Source organism: Anticarsia gemmatalis, chromosome 15 (genome assembly GCF_050436995.1).
Source record: "Anticarsia gemmatalis isolate Benzon Research Colony breed Stoneville strain chromosome 15, ilAntGemm2 primary, whole genome shotgun sequence".
NCBI classification, from domain to species: domain Eukaryota; kingdom Metazoa; phylum Arthropoda; class Insecta; order Lepidoptera; family Erebidae; genus Anticarsia; species Anticarsia gemmatalis.
In genome coordinates this window covers 2777421-2792483 of record NC_134759.1, presented here as the reverse complement: position 1 = coordinate 2792483, position 15063 = coordinate 2777421, and the positions used below count along the sequence as shown (strand labels likewise).

Genomic DNA, 15063 nt, shown 5'->3' with positions numbered 1-15063 from the left:
TGTGTGAGGTAACCAAATCAAACCCAAAACTCAATTAAAACACAGAATACCAAATAAAATAAGTGTATTCTAATTTTATCCATACCTTGTTATTAATACGAGGTTAAATGCTATAAATGCATAATAGCAAATTCCTCTTGCATATTTGCTTGATACTTCTGCGCATAAAAAATGCAATTTGACACAATATAGTAGTGGTAAAACTTGTGCAAAGAATCAAAGTACGGGCGCTAATAGTAGAAGCTAGTTTTTGCTCCGAGTTACCTCACATAAGAAATTCTCTTTAGATCCACATCAAGGAATGGAGGAGGAGGACCTTAACACACACACGGCAGAAAAGCTTCAGAAACACCATCTAACGACTGTCAATCTTTCAGTTCAATCTAGGTTGCCAGGAATGGAAAAGAGCCTTGGTTGGCACCATCCACAATTGTGGCATGTTCGTAGCCATGTTGTTCACTGGAGCGGTTTCAGATCGATTCGGGAGGAAGGTCGCTGTCGGCTTCGCGGCGGCTACCAGCCTTATATTTGGCTTCTCAAGAGCATTCTCGCCAAATTACTTGACGTATGTGGCGCTACATTTCTTCGAGGCCGGCTTTGGTGGAGGACTGTACCCTTCGGCATACGTCTTTAGTAAGTATTATCTATATCGAAATGTTTTTTTAAATATACCTAGTATAAACTAAACTTTCTTTAAAACTGATAAAAAAGTCTCATCGTCATGAAAATATTTCGGAATTTTGGCAATATTGCTCAAAGAATATCATAATTTGAAATTAAAAATCTTATTATTCAAGAGAGCAAAGTTGTGGAATTCTCCAAGGCACGTTCCTAGTTAGTTTGCAACTTATGAACTTGGTAACTTTGGAAGTTACCTCGATATATGTATTTAGGCCGCTAAAAAGTTCTCCTCAAAATAATATGTTAATTAAGTTTCCTAGAATATTAGGCCTTAGGGTAGAGGCGATTTTTTGTTCCAACAAATTATTCGTGTAGTTTTGCTTTTGTAGGAAACTGTTGAGGTAATATCCAAAAACGTTAAGCTTTTTATAAAAGCCTTAACAACAATATCTTTACCTTCAAATAATAACAAGAACTCTCGAGACCAATATAGCTTAGATTGTTTTCCAAGTAAGGCAAAAACTTGCTTGAATCATCGTTTCAACAACATCCTTGCTATAAATAGAATTTCTCACCATTGGATATAAATACTAAATTATTTCTTACAGTTGTCGAGCTGGTCGGCCTTAAGCAACGAGTTATCGTGTCAGCCATGTGCAACATGACCTTCGTGATAGGCGTGGTACTGATCGCTCTCCTTGCGTGGTGCATCGACAACTGGCGTACCTACATCCTGATACTCTACACCCCTGCTGTCATCACCGTGATATACATTTGGTTCATGAATGAAAGCGCTAGATGGTTGCTCAGTAAAGGGAAGAGGGAGAAAGCTATATCAGTTCTTAAAAAAGCAGCTAAAATCAACAATTTGGATCCTAGAAAACTAGAATTGGAAAGTTTGGGAGATCCTTTATTAAAATGTGAGAATCAGACAGTGGATAAGAAATCTCAGTTGTACAAAGCAGTGCGTTCTAGTATAATTTGGAGGAGGTTGCTGATATGTTCGTTTCTCTGGATGACGTGTTCGTTGGTGTATTACGGCCTGTCTATAAACTCTGTGTCGTTGAGTAAGAACAGATATTTGAGCTTTATGCTGGTGACGCTGGTCGAGATACCCGCGTACATTGTGGTTGTGATCGTACTCGACAAGTATGGGAGAAAGAAGACTTTAGTGACTACTTATATTACTTGTGCACTTACCAGTTTGCTGTTCGCTTTCTTGCCGAGATGTAAGTATAATATATTTATACCAAGTTTTTTTCAAGTACAAACAATAATTTTAAGTATAATTAAGCTAAATTCTACCTATACTGGTATATGATTTTTATAATGATATCCTCCGAGCTGATTATTGAGCTATGGTGACTAGTTTCATAGAAAGTATTTTTGTGTATCATACATAGTACCTGAAATGGAATTTTTAACTCAGAAAATGCTTTAACCGATAAAAGCTATTATCAAGGTAAATTCGCGTTAATTCCCGCATTCTATTATATATTAATCATGCAACGCTAAAGTTTAAAAGTTATAAAAACTATTCTATTATAAGCTAGGTTGTATTTTGTTCATCGATGACTTGTTTGAACATAGATTGCATTTTTAAGTTTCAAATTAGTTCATACAGTGCATAATACATTTTTAGCAACACCACATTATTATCCTTGTTTTGTTCCATTTTTTTCTAGAACAGTCTCGAAAAATCCAATCAGTTTTTGTAGCGGTTTCATTGATACGTATATGATGTGCAATTGTTTACATTTAGCTTCCGTCTTACCATGTAACCGTGGATAAAGAACATCGATACATAATCGTTATTTTCATTTACGAGTATGACATCGATTTCCTTGAAGGCAGTTTGTATTAGAAAATTAATACGGCAACTCAAGTTTTGAAGTTGACTTTCAAAATATTTTGGAGCTGTTTTTGGTTTTGGTTAAAAGGCCCACACTAAGAATTGCTCATGTATCGCGGGGACTTTTACAAACATACAAACAAGGATACAAAGTACAACCAGACCCGAAACAATTATTCGTGTATCGCACAAGTAATTGTTCCGTATGGGAATCGAACCCACGACCGTCTGATGCAATGGTAGCGGCGCAGTGACCTAAACCACGGCGCCACTGAGACAAGTCAAGTGAGTCAAGCGTCTTATGTGGCTGTTTCATACATACATATGTATAAAACTTACGACTTCGATTTTTATTAGTCTTAATAATTAAAAGCAATTGAAGTGATAATCGTTTAAGGAACTGCAATCAATAACAATCAAGCTTAGTCAAGGCTTACAATAAAGACCACTATCTTGTTATCCTCAACAATAAATTTATACATGGGAAAAAAATCAACGGCAATGAAATACGTATATTTAAGTTTATCTCCAAACATATAACTCAAATTTTTTGATGTATTAGCCTGCGTTTGGTCTTATATCAACTATCTCCCCACTGAATATTATCAAAATCGGTTCAGTCGTAAAGACGTAACAAACAAACTTTACGATTTATATTATGGAGTATGGATTAAAGGCAATAAAATATATTTTCATTCATAAAAAGTAATAGTTTACTTTCTTATCTCGCACATAACCGCGAGATAATACTAGTCGCAGCTACGTATCGAAGTACATTTCAATAACAGTTATAACAACGTTTATTACACAACAATCAGCAAGGTTATCGATGTATTCAAATGAGACGATAGAAAAACACTGCTATATAAATAAACGTATAATACCGTCATTAGCATAAATACAGTGTCGAATTTGAAAAAGCGCATTTATTACCGAATATTAACGTAGTGAACAAACGATGCACGGTTCGATCTCTGAGGTCAAGCTAACGCTTGCCGAGGTGGTTCTGTGGATGGGTTATCATATTATACACACCGAGCACCTCCGTGTTTATGAAATCACGTTAAATTGTGGGTCCTGGTTGTCATTTTCAAAGATCTTAGGGAGTTGTTACCAGTAGTCAGAAGCTTGAAAGTCTAACAAGCAATCTTACTGAAGGGTATCGTGTTATAACCTAGCTAATTGGGTTGTGGGAATCCGATGGACAGTTGCTCCATACCATTACTTGTATTCATCTGCATCCGATGAGACTAGAAGTCGATTCCATCCAAGTTGGAAGAAATGCTATGGTAACGAGGACGAACGTGCCCTTTATAAATTATAAAACCTAACATAAATCTTTGTAATTATTAAACGAGATTTTTGTTACCACATTTAGGCATAAAGATATACGGCAATAAATAGTTGATAGTGATGTTGGCGAGGAAATATGACGGTGTGCACACATCTTTACTCACGACTGTACATAAAACGTAAACTATTCACAAACACGTTTGGACGTTTTGTTTACTATCACATGAAACGAGTTCACGATGCTCTAGTTGTCTCATTTAGTAATGAATTAGGCTGATTACATATTAATGATTTGACCTACAGGTCAAAATCAAATCGCCAAAGTGATTTTCACATTACCCATTTTTTAAGGCTAATTAATGGCTAAAAGGGAACATTTTTGTAAGGCACGGTGATTGTTAAGCAGCCAAACTATGAACCATTATTAATATTTAATATTTTCTTATTGCTCCTTAGCCTGTACCTCGATTCTCTGCCACTATCGACTACCGACAACCGGCTAGCTATCGACATTTTGACATTTAGAATGTACTGGCAAAAATGTTTCTACGACACCCGTCAGAGGCGCTTATCAGATTTTCGTACAAAATTTCTCGATGACAGGTCGGTTGTCGGTAGTCGATAGTAATAGAGAATTGAGCTACTGTTTATGTTACTTACAGGAAACTTCTTTGGAAAGTCAAAGTAACTATACTTGGGCGGCTGCAGGCCTAATACCTTTTTAGACTTTGAATAATGAAACTGGGAAATAATAATCTTACGCGATTCAGGACTCTTCATTGCTTAACCACTAGATGGCGTTATTCTAAACACTTGTGTTTTGTTGCAATTCTTTAACGATTATTACTTCCAACTTGAAGCTCTTATAGCTAACACTAACCGGTCGGTAAACAATCAGTTAAATTAGACAACACTGTGTAAAGGAGTGGCCACTTAAAAGTATTAGAAGGTTTATTTCCAGGCTATGGAAAAGGTTGCCTTGGTTATTGTGAAGCCCTGTCAAAAGCCGTCAATATGACATCTTTGACAGCAGGTTAACCACTAACCACAGGAAAGAACTGTCCAAGTAACTGACATTTCAATGTCAGTGCTGTGGTTGCTGATATAAGATTACATTTTTATTGAATACATTATAGCACATAGTAACATAATATACCCATTATCTTTATAAAAGGGAATATTTGATTAATTGAGGGATTTTTTAATAGGTATGTATTTTTTAGATATACCATACTATGCAATATGGCTTAGCGTAGATTTTTGCCGTCGAGTAAAAAGTAGGAACCGAAGACCTCAGAGCGTACCTAATGATTATCATATTAACCACTGCGCTCAAAACTTCTGTTCGCAATCGTAGTAACGTGACCACTACCCCACCCACTACTCTAAAAAAGGCCTTTAAATTACCATCTAATTTTACATTTTCAAAAAAGTTTTTAAAGTATTTCGAAAGCCATATTTTGCAAATATAATGACAGACTAAAATTGCTAGACTAATGTTAGTCATATAGCTAAGCCTGATGACTGAGTTAGCCAACTACAACGAGTGGATGTTACCCAACTGCGCAGATTAGGGTTATTATGTTAGAAAATTGTTCTCCCGGTGAACGAACCTGGGTAATGAGGCTTCAAATAACCGTGTTTAGAAGAGAACGTATAATGCTTTATCTTAGGCTGTTTGGCAGCTTTTTTAATGTGCTAAGAATATTACTACGATTTTACTTACATGGGATATTTTTTAAATGTATTAAATCTTTTTCATTATTTTATGGATGATACCTCTCATTTAGACTGCCTCCGTGGCGCAGTGGTTTAGGTCGCCACGCCGATACCACTGTGTCGGGAGGTCGTGGGTTCGATTCCCACACGGAGTAATTATTTGTGCGATCCACAAATAATTGTTTCGGGTCTGGTTGTGCTTTGTGTCCGTTGTTTGTATGTTTGTAAAAGTCCCCGCGACACAAGAGCAATTCTTAGTGCGGGAGTTGTCTTTTTTAAATGAAATGAAATGAAACCTCTATAATAATGAAGTATGTTAGCTTTTATGCACATTACTAAAGTATATTTGGTCTTAACATTACGCCTGTTATATGAGACGGTGTAGACTTAGATGTATGAAATACAGCAGTGCTTCACAACCATGGTATAATATAGGGTATATTGTTTGTGAACTAATACCTGAACTATTTTTACTAATCAAAGTACTAGCTTGCATTAGCAATTGATCAAATAAATTGCACAAACAAAGTGCCTCAGGTCAATATCCTGATACACAATACCGTGATCCACGAATAAATTGATTGTGAATCTTATTAGTAAATAGTTATTAATTGTATATCTGTGGAGTGTATCGTGACATAAAAATAAACTTAGCAAAAGAGTTATATACTATATTTAAAAGATCTATTCGGTCTTTTTGTCGTCAGACAATTTTATACGGTTGTAAAGCTGAACTGATTTTCGTGAAATTAAATGGTCACAGTTACAAACCAAGTCAAATATAAGTTGTATTACAAAAATAAAAATCTAATTTTAACCACAACTGTTCCAAGCTGGGCAAGGGTCTCCTTCCGGAATGAGGGAAAGGTTAGGTACGGAGTTTTTGCCCTGTAGCGCGATTCTTTAAATCTATCGACTATTGACAACCGTCTAGTTATCGAGATTTTTGTATGAAAATGTGATCAGCGCCTCCAGCGAGCGACTTAGGAATTGTTTTTGCAGTACATTTTAAATATCAGAATCTCGATATACGATACTTCCGGCTGTAGAGAATACACAGGAACTGTCGCCTAAATAAATTACTTACACGGAATCCTTCTGGCTTCTACATAGTAATCTATAAAATAATAAAAAAATTGACCCTTTACTGTCCTACTGCTGGGCAAGTCCACCATGCGGACCAATTGCGGGTCGGGGAATAGATTGCTAAGATAAATTAATTAAAAATATATGTGAGAGAGACGTTGAATCGCAAGTGTGTACATTCTTAATCTGCGCCGGCGAGTCCGTCGACCTTGCGAATGTTGTGAAACGATACACACGTGTTTGTTTTGTTTCGTAAACAGACGAGTCGATTTAATCAAACGCCGACAATATGTATTTTCACTGTTTTGTCTACGTAGAGGTTTATTAGATGAAGACTTAGTAAGAGTTGATGGCTATTATTGCTGTTAGCAGTCATGAGTTTGATTTCCATATAAAACAGTAAACTTTGAAGTGCCTATGAGCTATTTCGCGGCCACTATTGAGTCTCTAACCGCTGTAGATAAGCCACTTTTTATTAAATTCCACTACATCTGGGATAAATCCCAAAGATTTCATGGACTCAATGATTGAAAACCCCAAGACAAAATCAATGATCTAAAAATGATATTATATTTTTTACTTGTCTTTCACCCTTTTCACGCTTGTTTTCAAAATCTGCGGAAGCTATCCTTGCACTAGGAGAGTTAATAGTTCAATGACAGGCCAGCCTAAGGGCAATGATATGAGTTTACGTTATCATAATTTATTGATTCTCGTGCCATACGGAACTAGAAAACCGGAAATCTTCTTATTTATCAGTTGTTTGTAACCATTAGAACGATGGAAAATAGTAACTAGTATTTTAACATTAACTTTACATTTGTAGGATTTAATAAGTGTAAAAATAAAGAATGCTAGATTCTTCACGATCCATAAATGATATAGTAATACATATATGTTATCTTATATACAAAAATTAATCGCCAGATGTGTTACTAAGCGCAGAATTCAAGAACGGCTTAACCAATTTCATTTATTGTTTTTGTAAAATTGACTCCAGAAAAAAAAAATTAAACCCATTTTTGTCTCACTGCTGGACAAAGGTCTCCTCCCGTAAAGAGGGAGGGGATAGGCCTCTTGTCCACCACGCTGGCCGATTGGGGTCTTAGAACACTGGTTTAATAGAGTAAAAAAATGCAATGAAAATTCGTAAGCGCAGCTGCGCGGATCAACTATTAGATGATAAAATAGTGTCGTTAATAAATAAGAGATATAAATAGTCACCCACGTGAAACTTTATAGTTTACTTAACCTTGTGTTTGCTATAATAACGCCCTTAAAATGTTGTTTCCGGTGTTTAAGTACATAACCACTGTTATAAATAAATAACATAAATAATGCATGTTTTTGTTATCCAGATGCTTCTATGATAATTCTGACACAATACAATACGATAAGGTCATGTTTACAAATAAATACTTAATACACAACTATAAATATAATCGGTATTTCAATAATATTATTCTGATAATATTATGGTAGTCAGCTGTTTAGAACATTTCTCATACGAATACCAATCTCGGAAAATCTCTTCTCTCTTAAATAATCGGTCGTACTTCTTTATATGAGTTCTTGGCTTTCAAAATTAAAACGTATAGAATTCTAGGGCTACTCACATTTGATACAATAAAATAGTTATGCAACCTTTTCAACAAAATATTATACCTAGATTAGGTGTACCTAATATTTTATCAATAAAAATCTGCAATTCTCTAAAAAACAGATAACATTGCTAAATACTGTTCTACTGGGTTTATTTAAAGCCAAACTATTTAGCTTTAAAAATCTTAGAACATTTTTCAATATTTGCCAATACAAATCTAAAAAAAACATCAGCATATTCCATAATTAGATGTGATAAACAAACATTAATAATCTAAGTACAATATCGTAAGTAGATTCTAATTGACGAAAAAACATTACAGACTGCGAAAACCAATTTCAGGCAGTTTGTTCATTGCTATTTGCTATGGTGTCATTGTAGGTATGCGAAATTAGCACTTATGACTTAGGTTGTAATGTCCTTATTTGTATAACAAAGATAATATGATTTTATGAGCAAACAATCAATTTGATAGCCTGATGATTATTAGTTTTGCCTACGGACAAAATGTCATGTCCAAAGTCGTTACTAAAGGACCTGTATGCGTATCTCACATCTCACTATTCAGTACATTGCCGCTTTGACGTAACGTGTTATTCACTATAGTCTAAGAAAAACGACTATGTACAGCATAGTAGTTTCCAAATAATTGTCAACTAAGAGACAACTAAGAGATGTAGATAGCCTCTCTGAAAAATTTTGACCACGACTTTTCCAGTAAACTCTTTTCTATTGCCAATTACTTCAAAGTTTCACCTATATGACGAGCTTTAAATTTATTATGATTTCACCTTACTAAGAGGTAGGTATGGATATAAGATAAAGATAATCTTATGAAGTCCATAATAAAAAAGTAGACATAAACAAATGCACATCATATTGTTTTAATTACATCACCCTTGATCTTAAAAACATTAACTAAATATATCAACCATTTTAGCACTAATCAGTCGAATTACTTAAGATTAAACTAATAATACAACACTACATTTAACTCCACTTTGTTAATCGACTTCAAAAAGGAGGAGATCACTCAGGGACTCAAATCTCAATTCGACTGTATTTTGTTTTTAAATCACCAGCTTCAAAAACACTTACGTAATTTTCTCTTGCAGCCGACTACTGGTCCATTCCCCTGTACCTGATCGGCAAATGGGCAGTAACGCTAGCCTACAGTTCCGTCTACATCTACGTGTCAGAGGTCTTCCCGACCAACATGAGGCAGACCCTCATCAGTATGTGCTCCATGGCTGGCAGGATCGGCTCACTTGTTGCACCAATGACGCCTTTGTTGGTAAGGATTTATGGGTTACTTTTGCTTGAAATATATTTTAACGCATTCTAGTGATGCGACTTGAGTCAATTTTTGCTCAGAAGACTCTGGAAGAAATGTATCTACGAAAAAATATCCATTTAATTTCTCCCTTTGACTTGCCTTGTTCAACTCTGGCCTAGTAAAAGTGGTTTTATTCTTGCATTGGTTTCATCATCCCTTGTTTAAGTAGCTGGGTAGAAAAAACAATTTTGAGCGACTTTTTTCATTCGTTTTACGTCACGTCAAGCCTACCCGTTTATATTCTACCCGTTTATGATGAAACCAGCTTCTGTGTTCATCTACTCTACAGTAGCCCTACCATGAGTTGGCGTAGTTAAAAACTAGAGTAGTTAACGTGAGAACGCAACTACAACAGTGGGCTCAAATAGGGAAAGAATGAACGACAAAGCCAATCTACATTCACTGTTGTTTAATTTAACTACACGTTATTAAATATGGCGACCCATGGTAGCAATTTTGGTACCTTAACTATCCGCTAGAGGCGCTGTTCGAGTTTTACGAGAACTACAGTGTCTCCGGGAGACTATAGTTACCAACTCATGGTAGCGCTACAGTTTTCTATAACTTTATTTCTTCCGAGAAAATGCATTCGTACAAAGAGTCGTTTATCATATACAATACGATCATCATCTAGTACACTCGGCAGGTATTTGCATTGTATCACTGGGAACAAATAACCTCAAAGTGACCTTCGATCTGTGTTTCCTGCGGTTTCCCGTCACTATATCTGAATGAACACTCCACTAACCATTGCTCGTTAACAATCGTGTTATATGATAGCCACGTAAATTACTTGGATGATCTCATCTTTGTTCCATATGAAACTAGTATTTTTCTGCATTTTATTGCTTACAGACCGCTCTCATACTATGAATAATATAGAGAAAGCCATAAGTAATTAATAATTTCAAACCCCTGTACCCACCCCAAGGCAATGGTCTTCTCGGGAAATAAGGAAAGCATTGGACCATGGATCAATCCTTTTGAAAGAGGGTGTCTTTCCCAAATGAGCATAGGACAGACCTTGAATCCATCACGCTGGCCAATTGCGGGTTGTGGACTCTGCATGCAGCCCTCAAGAACTTCCCAAAAATCTTTAAAGCATGCAATGTTTGTAATCATAGACCTCACTAACCTTTGTTCCGTTTAAGGCTATAACCCATAATTTCTAAATTACTGACAACGCCACGAACGTATTAAAATAAATTCAACAACTCTAATATGATACTTTCTTAACAGTCTCTATACCACAAGTCGATGCCAACAGTGATCTTCGCGGGCATGTGCCTAGTATCAAGCATGTTGGTCCTTATGCTGCCTGAAACCAGGAACATGAGGCTTCCAGACACCATCGAAGAAGCCGAAGCGCTGTCCAAACGGAGAACTAAGAATTGAGGCTTTAATTACAATTTAATGTATCGATAGCCTTATTTTGTGAGTACTATAAGTGATTTTAGAAGCAGTTTAAAGTGATTTTTGTTTTACCGTTGATACTTTTATATGTTAAAGACATTAAATTCATGCCTTTTTTGTCATGAAGGTAGGCAGAGTTTGAAGAAAAAATATAGTTGTATGTTAAGCTGTGCTTACACAGGTGCAAGTGTGCAAGAACTGTGAAAACGCAGCTTTATAAGAAATTGGATCTTTCGTTCATAGCGTCAAACTTTTACTTCTTCTGAAAAACAACTCTTTATTGTAAATTTTTACTGTAAAATTTCGATTGCTAAATAAAATTGACTGTTAGTATTTCACATAATAAAGCTATGTTTATTACAAAACTTGGTTTATCGGTGTTTTCCATGAATACGAGAAAGAATCGTTAAGTTTATCTCGATAACCGAGGATTCGTAATAAAGATTTAGTGTCCGACAAATAAAGACATTTTAGATGAGAAGTTGTGATCAGATTAAACAGTACTTAGGTTAAGTTTTTCAAGACTAATGCCCAGTTTCATCAACCACTGGCTGTACTACTATCATTATCAATATATCATGAAGAACAACTGGCTGACTATCGAATTTTTGAACATCTGATTAGCTATGTGTGTCTGTTGTTGAAATTGGGCATAAGTAAAGCAGAAAATTCGGTACTTTCAGTAGTTAGAAGAGTGATAAGTCTTCTTCAATTCACTGATGAATTTAGAAAATCAAAACTGAGAACGAATCATCAAATTTTCAATGTAAAATAAACCTCTCTAATAGAAGTATAAGGTGGATTCTACGTTGTACAAAATATGACTCTGAAGGCAGTTTTCCAGTTTTGCGTTATTTAATAAATTGGTAATTTATCCTGTAATATTTATATTCTACTTATTTATACAATTTCCATTAGTTAGTACTTTAACCTTACAACTAAGTACTTACACAAATACTTAACAATTTTACTTACAGGCATTTTTCTTTTTAAATAAATTTTTCGTTTTTTTTTTCAACAACAACATTTTATTTCAAGAGAATCATGCAAGAACCTAGTTAGATTGTTTTCGAAATAAAGCCGCTGAAAACAAATCGTCATTACCTTTTTTGTCGACAAGTTGGACAAGTTGGTGTTTAAAATCCTTAATAGGAACATGCAAAAGACTAAATTAATTTAATTTCATGGTTATAAGTCCATCGTAAGAATTCACATCACACAATGACCTTACAAAAATAAGGTTAATATTTTATCACATCGATCTATCTTTTATTACAGATAGATTATTGAAAACGGCCGTAAATACAGCACTACTAAAGTTCTAGTTTACAGCTCAACTATAAAGTAGTATAAGCTCTTTGAAAAGCTATTACCGTTACTTACGTACTTACAATTTTCTACTAAGAAACTCTAGTTTCTCCAAGTTAAATGGTTGTTCAATATTTTCTAGAAAAGAGATGAAGTGGCTTTATTCCTAGATTTGAGGTAGAAAATACTAAAATAAAGTTCTTTTTGTAAAGCACCTTTTGACCGCTACAAGAGAGTAAAGCTTGCTTCTCAACATATTCAGTTCAGCAATATTTATCGAACACCAAAACCAACACTACTCACTTGTTCGGCTTGTACCGCTCGGGTTCATCTACATATATTCGGTTTTGCCGCCCGGCTATATTAATGCGGATCCGAATATGTGTGTAGCAAGCCTTACCTGTATTTAAAGTCAAATTGAAAGATGATTATTTAGAAAACAAAATATTGTGTAGTTGCCAACAATACCAATATCACAACGGAATTTTATTATAGTTTTCAAACCGCGACTTTCAAATGTTGCAAGATCATCGCGATAGGAAGAAATATCGATTATCAAAAAGTGATATACATATTCGTGCTCGCGACTATACCTTTCCACATAAGCACATTTTTTACCCATGTTTCTCCAATACAATAAGTTATTATTGTATTCAAAATATGTCTAAAATATAAAACATTACTTTGTAGCTATTTTGAGTTTCTAAGTAACAACGACGATTTTAGAGGTTTTCGATACGGTAATTATTTGCTTAAAATGTAAATAGTTTAATGAAAGACTGTTGCTATGACAGATTTGCATAAAAATAAACGCTATGTCGAATAAGAAAAACCAAGACAGCACTTGTAAAATATGCTACACAATACGAATATGATTTTAATGCAAGGAAAAAACTGAAATATAAATTCACATTAATGCCTCTAGGATCAGACTCGTCAATAGCGAGGCCCTGAATTCGATTCTCGGTGTTGCTTCAATAGCACTCATCTCGAATAAATATCAAATGCCTACTTAACCTTTTCACCGCCACGGACGTTAAGAGACGTAAAATTGAAAATCGCTCACGACGCCATCGACGTGATAGCACGTCAAAAATATCACTTTTTTATAGTTCAAAATAAACATACAACAATACGTTTCAAGTGTTTTCTTTCTCCTGTTATTATTACCTAAACATATTTATTACATTATTACACAAAGACATATAATAATTAGACAGTTGTACCTGAAAAAAAAAACAAAGTAAATCATCATGCAAAATGTATAAATTTAGCCCGCAAATCCACGCCACAGACGTGAAGACGCGTCAACTAGTGATGTGCAAGGAAAAGGACTACAATCTAAACACTTTATGCAATATTTCGAAAACAAATTGAAATACTTCACTCCTTTCTGAAAAAAAAATTTTTTGTCTGATATGTTTTAAATTAGATTCAATACAAACCTAAATATGTAATAAAACTACCATATCTAGTGATAAACTCATGACTAAATAAGTGCAAATCGATCATTTTGTGGCAACTCTCGCGCATCTCTATTAGCGGAATCCCTTACAGTGCTTCGTACGCCACTGACGGAATCAGACGGCGCGCTCTGACGTCACCCGCGCTGCTGGACACTCGTAGTGTTGTTGCAATACGTTATTAATAATAGGTACATAAATTCTTGTGTATAATAAATTTTTCGTACACCATCTGCGCCACAAAAATGTCTTCAAGTCAAATGACGACAGAAGAGCTGTTGAGAGTGTTAGAAGGTGTAGAAGATGATGTTACATATTCTGAAGCAGAATCTTTAAGGAGTGACGATTTAGAGGTAAGTTATTGTTTGAATACATTAAACAAACAATAAAGGTATTATTAATGTTGTAGGACTAACAAAAAAACACAGTTATCATGCCAATACGTACTATCTATGTTTATTGTACCTTTTAGGTATAGTTACTACTTTTGTCGTTATTCAATATTAGAAATATGTTATCACTACATAGTATATTTGTATGCTTAAATCTTTAAAACTACGCAACAGATATTGATGCGTTTTAATAGATAGAATGATTAAAAAGGAATGTTTTATGTATAATATTACATTCAAGAAATAGTGGAGAAATATTGTTATTAAATACCCGTGCTAAGCAGGAGCGGGTCACACTGGTACATCTCTAATATAAGGCGGCAAAATTTGAAATCGCAGCGCTGACCACGCCAGTGGCGTTTCTTAACGTCAAAAGGTGTCGTCACAACTGGGATTAGTGCTGTGACTTTTTGAATAAAATATTTGAATTAAGTACTTTTTTTATGCAAATTGTTCGTGTATATCATTGTTATTTTTGGGTAATGAGTACTGAGTAGTGTAAAGTTGACACATGGGAGAAATTCAATAAAATTTTGTGGTACTTTTATGCAATTTTTACTCATAATATAAGAACACGTAAAATTAATGGAAGTTTTATCGATATACACTTTTCCCGTGACTATTATTTTGTAGGTATAAACGAAGGAATTTATTGCTTGGCGTGGGGAACACCGATTTTCAATATTACTCTGGCGGTGAAAAGGTTAATAAACGAAACCCTGAAAAGATCTACTTCGCAATATACTGTTGATATCCATTATTTCATCAATTGATCTATAAGTACTGTAATATACTTACAAATCGTAAATCGACAGGATTTCTTGCTTATTTAAGTACTACTTAAATATAATGTATTGATAATATCAACAAAATGTTTTTTTTAATTTATTATTTTTACGACTGGTTTCAAAACTTTTGGATAATTACCGATATATCAAGCCTTCGCATATCCCACTGCTGGGCAACGGTCTTATATA

The 15063-nt window shown here is 34.7% G+C and overlaps 1 protein-coding gene across 1 annotated transcript in view; it reads left to right on the top strand.

The window, feature by feature from the left end:
• Window positions 1-13505, top strand: part of LOC142978685 (organic cation transporter protein-like) — a 38759-nt gene extending 25254 nt beyond the window's left edge. The window contains exons 4-7 of the mRNA XM_076123195.1: window positions 378-633; window positions 1230-1850; window positions 9290-9468; window positions 10750-13505. Coding sequence (XP_075979310.1) covers window positions 378-633; window positions 1230-1850; window positions 9290-9468; window positions 10750-10905 — 1212 coding nt within the window. The 3' untranslated portion in view covers window positions 10906-13505. The remainder of the gene's footprint in view (window positions 1-377; window positions 634-1229; window positions 1851-9289; window positions 9469-10749) is intronic.
• The last annotated feature ends 1558 nt before the right edge of the window (window positions 13506-15063 follow it).